This window comes from Salvia miltiorrhiza, chromosome 2 (assembly GCF_028751815.1).
Source record: "Salvia miltiorrhiza cultivar Shanhuang (shh) chromosome 2, IMPLAD_Smil_shh, whole genome shotgun sequence".
NCBI classification, from domain to species: domain Eukaryota; kingdom Viridiplantae; phylum Streptophyta; class Magnoliopsida; order Lamiales; family Lamiaceae; genus Salvia; species Salvia miltiorrhiza.
This window is the reverse complement of record NC_080388.1, coordinates 73,468,153-73,478,835: the sequence shown is the minus strand read 5'-3', so window position 1 is coordinate 73,478,835 and position 10,683 is coordinate 73,468,153. Positions and strand designations below refer to the sequence as shown.

General features: G+C 34.7%; 1 protein-coding gene and 1 pseudogene across 1 annotated transcript; both read left to right on the top strand.

The window, feature by feature from the left end:
- The first annotated feature begins 1,388 nt into the window (after positions 1-1,388).
- Positions 1,389-6,491, top strand: LOC131009247 (probable aminotransferase TAT2; annotated as a pseudogene).
- A 1,004-nt stretch (positions 6,492-7,495) lies between these two features.
- On the top strand, positions 7,496-10,630 carry LOC131009242 (nicotianamine aminotransferase 1-like). The gene is made up of 7 exons (XM_057936514.1): positions 7,496-7,805; positions 8,760-9,099; positions 9,206-9,424; positions 9,567-9,626; positions 9,743-9,898; positions 9,995-10,088; positions 10,273-10,630. The coding sequence occupies exons 1-7, from the start codon at positions 7,552-7,554 to the stop codon at positions 10,437-10,439; spliced, it is 1,290 nt and encodes a 429-aa protein (XP_057792497.1). The 5' UTR covers positions 7,496-7,551; the 3' UTR covers positions 10,440-10,630.
- Positions 10,631-10,683: the final 53 nt, after the last annotated feature.

The window sequence follows — 10,683 nt, the reverse complement described above, 5'->3', positions numbered from 1 at the left end:
GAAAATAAATATTTTTCCGAAAATTGAAAAAAAAAAATCGAAAATTAATAATAAATTAATTAATAAATATTTTTCCGACATAAAAATAAGAACGGAAACGAGCCCAATCCGTAATTAACAACATTTTTTGTATATCATCTCGACATATTCTAAGGTTATGAATATATATGATATTGTATATTGAAGTAGACTTTAAATGAATTAATAGATACTATATATATCAATAATACGAGTGTTCTGTACTGGTGACCATTCGAAAAGAACTTCAAGGTTAAGCGTGCTTGACTTAGAGCACAACTAAGATGGGTGACCGACTGGAAGTTCGTCTAAATTATGCAATACTGTATAAATACCGAAATAAATTGTGGATATATAATAAAATAAATAAATAAATAAAATAAATAAATAAATAAAATAAAATAAAATAAATTAATTAAAAAATATTACCTAGGGCAAATGCCGTCGGTAATGCCGTCGGTAATTACCGACGGCATTTTGCCCTCGGTAATACCGTGAACAACTCCGGCGTGTGCGCCACCACCGTCCGGTGGAAATTACCGACGGTGAGCTCGCCGCCGCTAATTACCGACGACATTTGCTGTCGGTAATTTTCCGGCAACTCTCCGCCGTTCAACGGCGGTATTTAACGGCGGAAATGCCGGCGGCGGCCGATCGCCGTCGGTAATGGCGCTACCGACGAGCCGGTTAGCGACGGCGAGTTAACGCCGCCGGTAGCCTTTATCACCGGCGGCCGTGTCTTATTACCGACGGCAAAATGCCGTCGGTAATCGTGCGTTTTTTTGTAGTGAAATGACTTATATATCTACATGGTCGTGCAGTCCTATCTCCTATGATTGAATATTTGCTTTGAAACTGAATCAATTAATAATAATATAGTTTAGGGGTGGTTTGATATTTTATATTTACCTTTATTTTTATCTTTGATATACATTAGTTTGGTATATAATTAAGAATGCAAATATTATTATTAATTGTTGTAAAATGCAACAAGAATTATTTTAGTGTGCATTTATGGAATTTTGTTTTCATTTCTCACAATAACTTTAATTTTTATATTAACCCATCTCTATAACGACATCTACATTCAATATTTTATGACATTTTTCGATTGACGATAAATGCGATATACCGATTTTTCGGTATATACATTTTCCCGGAAGGACGTAAACAAATAAATATCGAGTTGATGGAATTATATAAATTAATTACTATAAAACATAGAATAATTAGCGCACATCAAATCTAAATTGTAAATTATAGTCAAGTACCATTAATTACAGAAGACGAATTGGATTGAAAGTAGTTGAAGCTATACTTACATTTGATGAAACACTGGCTCCTATATATATACCGACATGACTCCTCTATCTTCATTGGACATATACATATTTCCAAGTGAGAGAGAGAGATGGAGAGATGGGGTTTGAAGAATGAGAAAGAGGGTGAGGTGAATGTGAGCAATAGAGATCTGATAAAGAAAATAAGTGAGAATCTAAACAAAAATGATTGGAGATCAACTATTAATCTTGGAAGTGGAGATCCAACTCCATATCCAAGTTTCCAAACAACCCCTGTTGCTGCTGAAGCTCTTCTCAACTCCCTTCACTCTAACTCCTTCAATGGCTACCCTCCTCCTTTAGGTCTTCCTGCAGCTAGGAGGTCTCTCTCTCTCTCTCTCTCTCTCTCTTTATGAGCGTTATGTTATAGTGAGAAGGACTATTTCATGATAAATTAGAATAATGAATAAGTCACTATATATATAAGTGTTGAATTAAGTGCTTGTAATGCATAGTAGCCATAATTCAGTCATTGGTGAAATTTTCACCCCCTCTATAATTTGAACTCAGATTTAAATGGTTATTCGTGCATTATTCAAGCATACATTGACTTATTCATATCAATTAATCTCATTCTCACGAAAGATAGCATTCTCTCTAGTTCATTTCTCATATATATATATAGGGAATGGTTCCCAATGACATTCCTCATATATGTGGTGAGATCTTAGATTGATTTGTAGGTGTTGATTTAAGATATCCTATGACTAATATTTACTTGGAGGATGAGGAATTTTACCTGGGTTCGAATCTTGGAGGAAGCGAAAATTTTACCAAGTTTTTTTAGCATCAAAATTTTACCAATTTTTTTAATATTGTTATTCAATACTATATATTGTTTTATTCAACACTATATATTACCTTATTAATTAGTCTCACGATCTCACGAAAAATAAACTCACTTGTGTGTGTGTGTGTGGTGCATGCATTAAAGGGCGAACGCAGAAAAAGTCCTACAAGAGTACTACTCGCTCTGGGTCTCTCTCTTTCTTTGTTTCTGTTTATGGATATGTTTGATCAGTCCTAACACATGGGGCATGTGCATCCATCGATAAGAAACTGAAATGGCACACGAATTAATCACCCAACTTACTAGTGGTAGATTTAATTGTGATTATTTAAATCTTGTTGTCTACTAACATAGTCCAATTCATTTATTTGACCGTAACGTAACAGGGCAGTTGCGAAGCATTTGAGTAGCGATCTTTCACACGAGTTGTTGGAGGAGGATGTATTTATAACCTCGGGGGCGAGCCAGGCGATCGAGCTACTACTCACGGTCCTAGCTCGTCACGGTGGCAACATCCTGCTCCCCCGACCCGTGTTCCCCCTATACAAGGAGCGGGCAAAGTTGGTGGGGATGGAGATCCGCGAATTCGATCTCGTTCCCCACAGAGATTGGGAGGTCGACCTCGACGGTGTCGAAGCTGTGGCCGATGATGAGACTATTGCTATGGTGGTCATCAACCCCCGGATACCCTACTGGAAATCTTTTCACCTTGGACCATATGCAAAAGGTACGAAACACGATGTAGGGGCATTAAAAAATAAATATAATTTTTACGATCGTATATTAAAAGAATTTGAAAATAATTTCATATAAGCTAACGACCGGCCGTAAAATAATCGGACAATTATTTTCAAGAGATTATATTTTCAAAAAAATTTATAGATTATATTTTCAATTTTTTTTTCGAGAGAATATATTTTTAAGATAATTTAATCGATTAATTGATGGAGACTTTTGCATAATAAAATATGCATAAAATTCGGATAAATTAAAAATCTTATAAAAGATACTCCTATAATCATAAAAAGTAGATTTGGTGGGGGCTTAAGCCCACCCAAATCCTATCAATGATCGAAAATAACAATTAACTGCAAGACCATTAGCCAGTGTTTTCTTTTCTTAGTGTATACACTCAAGCCGGCTTGGTGACTCGAACCCCAATGTGTATTGATCGGAGGAGAAGCGTATCATCAATTGAACTGCATTTATTTTTTATTAAGTTTCCGTGTTCTTAGTAGTTAGCTTTGTGCACTAATACTAAACTATTTGAAATTTTGTTTGAAGATTGCGGAAACTGCGCAAAGGAAGGGGATTATTGTGATTGCAGATGAAGTTTATAGACACATTGTTTTTGGAAGTCAAGAATTCATACCAATGGGGATTTTTGGATCTCTAACTCCTGTCCTTACCGTTGGATCGCTCTCCAAGAGATGGCTCATTCCCGGTTGGCGTCTCGGCTGGATCGCGGCTTCCGATCCCAACCGGCTCCTTAATAAATCGGGGGTTCGATCTCCACTGCTCTCTCTCCATATATATATGTATATATAAACTTGAGTTATATATATTAATGGGTTAATGATTGCTTTTACTCGTTCTTAAAGATAAAAAAATATTTATTATAAAAGAAAATTTTAAAAACTTATTTTAAGCTTGAAAGGACAAAATCGTTTTTACTTAAATAGTAAACTTTGCTTAAATCGTGATTCGTGAACTTTGGTTGATATGCTCAAACAATGCAAATCGAAATATTGAGTATTAATTAATGACAAATGTACTAATGCTCGACATGCTCTGCCATCGCGAGATGAGTTTATCGAGCATTATATTATTTGTGGTGAAAACATTAATGCCCGACATGTTTGACTTTTGCGAATCGAGTTTATCGAGCATTAGTAGTCGAGCATTCTTAGAAAATTAAATGCGTTAATGCTCGACATTTGTTGATTATGAGTCGAGCATCAGTGATCGAGAATTAATACAAAATGCTCTAATGCTCGACATAAGTAAAAAGTCTTAAATGCGTATAATTTATATATTTTTTGAAAAATGAATAATTTTTAGGCTTTTTTTTTCAGAATGAATATATACTCATTTTTCCCCTATAATAATAGCATGATGTTTTTAAAGATTATGATTTTTTTTTTTTGTGTATGTAGAGTAATTTCACTAAATCTATAAAATAAATTAGTACATCCCCTATGAAATTCGATCTCAAAATTATGAATACAATTATTTTATGGATCCAGTATAATTATTTTATATTTAAATGGTTCATAATTTTTATTTAAATAACATTTTATTTGAATAAAATCTTATTTATTTACGTGTTTTTAATTCATATATAAGTGAAGAAGAGCCTTAGTATTTATTTATTTTTTTATCAGATCATTGAGTCCATTCAGAAATATCTCTGTATGACATCTAGTCCCGCAACCCTAACCCAGGTACGACGCATACCCAAATACTATTATAGACACCTGCAAATTCATTGATAAAATTTCTTTGTCACATCTTATGTACTTTCTACGCCTCATTAATAATAACTCACTTTTCTTTTCCGTCTATCCTATTAATAATGACTCATTTCCTACCCAAAAAAAAAAATCTCTGACAAAAAAGTTGTGAACTCCACTTTCTATCACTTTATCTTTTAATCACTCTTTTTCTTACAATGTCCAAAAATAGGGAGTCATACTTAGTGGGACAGAGGGAGTAGTATATGTATAACGAAAATTAATAATTACTCCCTCCGTCCACAAAATATTTATCACATTTTGGATGACACGAATTTTAATCAAATATGAGTGGAATTGTGTAGACTCTACTACTATAAATGAAAGTAAATTATTTTGTTGACGAATCAAAAAAAAAAAATTGTGACAAATTTTTTGTGGACGGAGAGAATAATTTTTATGGACATGAATCGTGAACAGGGAGCGGTCGCAGAGATTCTTGAGCGCACCCCAACCGATTTCTTTGACAAGACTGTTAAAACGATTAGAGAATCTGCAGAGAAATGCTACAAACTGATCAATGAAATCCCATGCATTTCTTGCCCTACCAAACCTCAAGGATGCATGTTTCTCATGGTAATTATCAATATATATACACACATTAATTTACAATTTATTTATTTATTCCGATTTCAGAATAATAGTATGTTGTATGATTTTGCATCTCAGATGAAATTGAATGTGGATATGTTGGAAGGGATTGAGGATGAATTGGACTTTTGCTGCAAACTGGCTAAGGAGGAATCCGTCATACTTCTTCCAGGTGATAAAAATGTTTGTCGATATAAGAATTACATTTATCACGAGAACCTGAGAACACTGTATTAATTAAATGCATAAAGTTATTATATTTATAGTAAAATTTATTGAACTCGGAAAAACTTTTTTTTTCTCCCAAAATTAAAAATTCGGGTGCTGCTTTCAATTATCAAGATGATGCACATGACGATCAAAGGCTGAGAATAGTTCTATGTTGATTTGAACATCTTCCTATATATAGGAGGGTTTCAAATGTGAACCATTATATAAAATGAGAATAGAGAACTGTTTCCATCCTTTTGATCATCAAGATTTACGCCCAGTGCATTTCTTACTGGATGAATGCATCGCTTGAATTCGAATTTGGGAGGCCAATGATTTTTTTTTCTTCTTTTTTTTTTAAGTGTATTAATTTTAACAGCGAATGCATTGTTCTAATGTGTGATCACGAAAAATGCAACTCTCGTTATATAGCTAATTAAGTGTAGAAAATAACACAACATTTACGATCATGTTAATAATGCTAGCATGATTTTTAAAACAATATTACCATTACTATCTGTATTTATTCTTTTGCAATATGTTTTAAAAGTCGTATAAAATTTGCAAATTCAAACAAATTAATATTGTATTATTTCCGATAATCGAGCTATGTATATAAATAAACTTATTTTCTTTTTGAATGTGACAATTGAGTTGTGGTTGGGTGCAGGGATTGGCGTAGGGCTGAAAAATTGGATGCGAGTAACATTTGCCATTGAGCCATCATACATCGATGATGCATTTGGAAGAATAAAGGCTTTCTATTTGAGGCACGCCAAGAAACAATTTAATTAATTAAACTCTATTAATTAATTTGTTCATATAGTATATTAATTGTTTGATATATGAAATTCTTGTCTATTGTTACAAGAATGGCTTGTGTTGCTTTAATTTTTAAACTAGTGTGATGTGAAAATGTAATAAAAGTGGCCTTGCGCCAAAGTGATGTGATACATTTTTAAATAGTTAGTTGTCGATTAATGCATGGATTATTATATATTTTGTAATTTAATATAATTTTTTAAACATTGCGATAATGTCACAATCTTTTACTATTTTATTATTTGCAAAATTTATTACTCAAAAAGATTGTCACTAGAAAGTTTACCCATCAATATTTCGATTATAGAAAAAAACAAGGATTTTTTTTAACAAATTGAAAAAGTAGTAGTATTATTGTAAATTTTTTAAAACAGTTATAAAATCACAAAACGAATGGAAATTCACGATTTAATCAACAATTAACCCATAGTAAACTACTGATTTTTTATTATTTATTTTTTTTTCACCTTTTTCATATTGTGACAAACGACGAAAACGTGAGCCAACAAAATTGGTACCTGTGCCTGTCGGTTCAAAAAAAAAAAAAAAAAAAATTGGTACCTGTCTAAATTTATTTAATAAAGCAATAATAATTAATAAACTCTGACATTGACATGGACGTGACATTTAAGGTTAGTTGTTGTTGAAATAGACACAAACATAAATTGTTTGATATGAACTCAATCTCAAAAGGCATATATTCATTGAGTCGTATCAATCATGATTCATGCATATTTATTGTATTTCTTATTCTTCCATAAATATATAAATACTTATATAAACGAGGCAAATCTATTTTATAAGTAATTATATATAATTAAAGTTTAATCTAATTAATTAAACAAAAACAAAACAAAACAAAAAGGGGACCGGCGCCGCAGCGTGTTATTTTATCTACTGAAAATCAATCTATAAAATCCATTTTATATTAACTTTTTGCATTATTTATTTATTAAGTAAACTAAATATTCAATGAGTTCACACATTTTAATCCTTTTGTTTCATTTATGTGGAAAGATATTTAATGAGTTAGTATATTAAAATAGTCAAAAAGATAAAATAAAATTATTTTTAAATTTAAACTACTGTTTTATTTAATTGGCGAATTGAAAATTAAATTCACAATTCCTGATAACCTTTTTTTAATTTTATTATAGAATAATTATTTTTATTAGTTCACACATTTAATCCTTTTGTTTCATTTGTGCGTAAAAAACCTCTCAACTTTCGTCACTCATCACTGACTCAGAGAGAGAGAGAGAGAGAGATGGAGCAGAAAATGGCAGCGTGGGGTTTCAATAAGCAGAAACGCACGGTGACAATTAGAGATTTTCTTGAAATAATAAAGCGGAATCTGAAGGAGAATGATGAAAGGGGTGTGATCCATCTGGGCCATGGCGATCCCTCTCCTTATCCCAGTTTCAAAACAACTCCAGCTGCGGAGGAAGCCCTTCTCAATGCCCTTCGCTCCACTCACTTCAATGGCTACCCCCCTGCTGCCGGTCTTTCTGCCGCAAGAGGGTATCTCTTTCCCCTCTGTGTGTGTGTGTGTGTGAGACAGAGAGAGAGAGAGAGAGAGAGAGTGAGCTCAAATTGGCATGCATGGATGCGAAAGATTGTGTCTTTTTACATTTTAGTGTTCTTGATTTTATTCCTTGGCTGAAAACCCATGTTTGTTTTTTTTCTGTCTTGAGTTTTAGTTTTTAAAAAATAACTTATTTTGAATCTTGAAGCATTGATTCTGTTGCTGTTTATTGATTGCTGTTGTGTCTCTTATCTGGGAAAGCTCTCTAGCAGCTTCTTGAATCCAGTAAGGGTGGTGTGTTCTCTTTGTTTGCAAATTTATCATGAAAAAATGAGAGAAAAGAAAAGATGAGAAAATTTTATCGCACCCAATTTTCTGTCTCATGTTCTTTATGGTTGAAAATATGGGAAAATAATGATAATATGATTATGAATTGGAGTGTAAATGAGGGAAAAAGGGCTGCCCGAAAAACAAAATCCTATCTTGTGGGAAAATTTTATCCACCTTAGAGAACGTGTGAAAAGAATGAAAAAATGGTGACAATGTATGTTTTCCACCCTTATATAGCTTGTGACTGTAAGGCCAATATTTCTGAATGATTTACTCAAAATTATTTTCAGTGTGTGTTTGCGTGCTTGTGTGTGATTTTCTTGGGAAATTGGGATATTCTTGCATAAAAGGCTTATTTAGGAGATTCTTGTATGCATGATAGACTTACTTAGGAGATTCTTGCATAATAAGCTTGTTTAGGAGATTCTTGCATAATTGGCTTGTTTAGGAGATTCTTGTATAGAAGGTTGTTTAAGAGATTCTTGCATAAATGGCTTTGTTTAGGAGATTCTTGCTGATAAAAGGCTTGTTTAGGAGATTCTTGCTAATAATGGATGAAGCAAAAGGAGTGGAATTGTGTTGGTGACTCCATTGCTTATGCTTATTTCATTCTACAACAGGGCAGTTGCAGAGCATCTGAGCAAAGACCTTCCTTACAAGTTGTCGGGAGACGATGTTTTCCTAACCGCAGGTGCCAATCACGCGATAGAGGTCGTGCTAACGGTCCTGGCCCGCCCGGGTGCCAACATACTGTTCCCTAGACCAGGCTATCCACTATATGAAGCGCGCGCTGCATTTAGCAATCTTGAGGTCCGTCATTTCAACCTCCTGCCCGAGAGAGGTTGGGAGGTCGATCTTGATGGCGTGGAGGCTCTTGCAGATGACAAGACCATCGCCATGGTTGTAGTCAACCCGGGAAATCCATGTGGAAATGTTTTCACATTTAAGCATATGCTAGAGGTAATGAGAAAGTGTGTGTATATACAATTACACATACCTTGTTGTTGTTTGCTGCTTCAAATCTAGTAGCGTAGGTCTTTGAAACTTGTGATTTTCGTGTTGAAAGATTGCACAGACTGCAAAGAGGTTGGGGATTTTGTTGATCTCGGACGAAGTTTACAACCACATTGTTTTTGGGAGCAACAAGTTTCTGCCTATGGGGATTTTGGGAGAAGGCACTCCTGTGGTCACTCTGGGATCAATGTCGAAGAGATGGCTCATTCCTGGCTGGCGCCTCGGCTGGATTGCTGCTTCTGATCCCAACGGAGTCCTTAAGAAATCCGGGGTTCGACCTCCAATCCTCTTTACAATCAACATTCCTTAATGAATTATCACATATTCATGATGTTTGTGATAGTGATTATGAGTATAAGCCTATCATGATGATGTATAACTCTTTAACCCGATTTTTCGTTATCTTTGATCAGATCATTGAGTCCATCGAGAACTATCTCTGCATCACAGCTGATCCTGCAACTCTCATCCAGGTACATGATCAAGTTCTTGCTTGTTTACGCCGTGTAGTTAGTTTCTCAAAGTGAAGAAAGGCATTTGCTTCGACGTAGTAACACTCTTGCTAGATAAATTGTGTGTGTTTTTGAAGGGTGCTGTTCCTGAAATCCTCGAGAAATCAACAGACGCGTTCTTTTCAAGAACCAACGAGACTCTTAGAGAATCTGCAGATGCATGCTATGCTACAATCAGTGAGATCCCTTCACTTTCTTGCCCACACAAACCCGAAGGCGCTATGTCTACAATGGTGAGAGGCTTAAACAGAAGAATTTATTTCACTTAGTGTTTCTTCTTCCACTGCTTATTTTCACACCCCTCTCTGCTCATGAACCTCTGACCCTAGATCGAGATCAATCCCTTGTTGTTGGAAGATGTGAAAGATGACGTGGACTTCGCCTTGAAGCTTGCTAGAGAGGAATCAGTTGTGATCATGCCAGGTTGGTTAGAATGTTTGCATTCTAACAACATATGTGTAACAGCCAGCCGTCAACTCTGGAGCCGGGCTGTTACAATATGTATATTTTTTTATGCATCCCTTGAAATGAGTTTGGAGTTTTTCTGTATGGAATCCTAACGGATTACGCGATAAACCATACAAAAATTAACGCGTTTATGTTGCAGGATCGGTCCTGGGGCTGAAGAACTGGCTGCGCCTCAGCTTCTCAGTGGAGCCGGCTACTCTGAGAGACGGGCTCGAGAGAATAAGGGCATTTTGTTCGCGGCATTCCAACACCTACAAGGATGAATCTCGAATCGAAAAGATCTGCTTCATCAAATCGTATGCATGATATGATGATGATCAAGTTTCAACTGCACTTAATTTCCCTCTGCCTTCAAAGTTAGCATGGGGCTTCTCTTGTTTTTTGGAGGGAAAATTAAATAAAATTGTGCTTGTTACTTTAGTGGATTGATTGATTTTAAATTAGGGTTTCAATGAATTTCTCAATAGATGTTTTGGGAATGAATGCCAATTATGCCATTCTTGGTTTTGAGATTATTTTTTTCATGCCATTAATGCTAATAATGCTGATC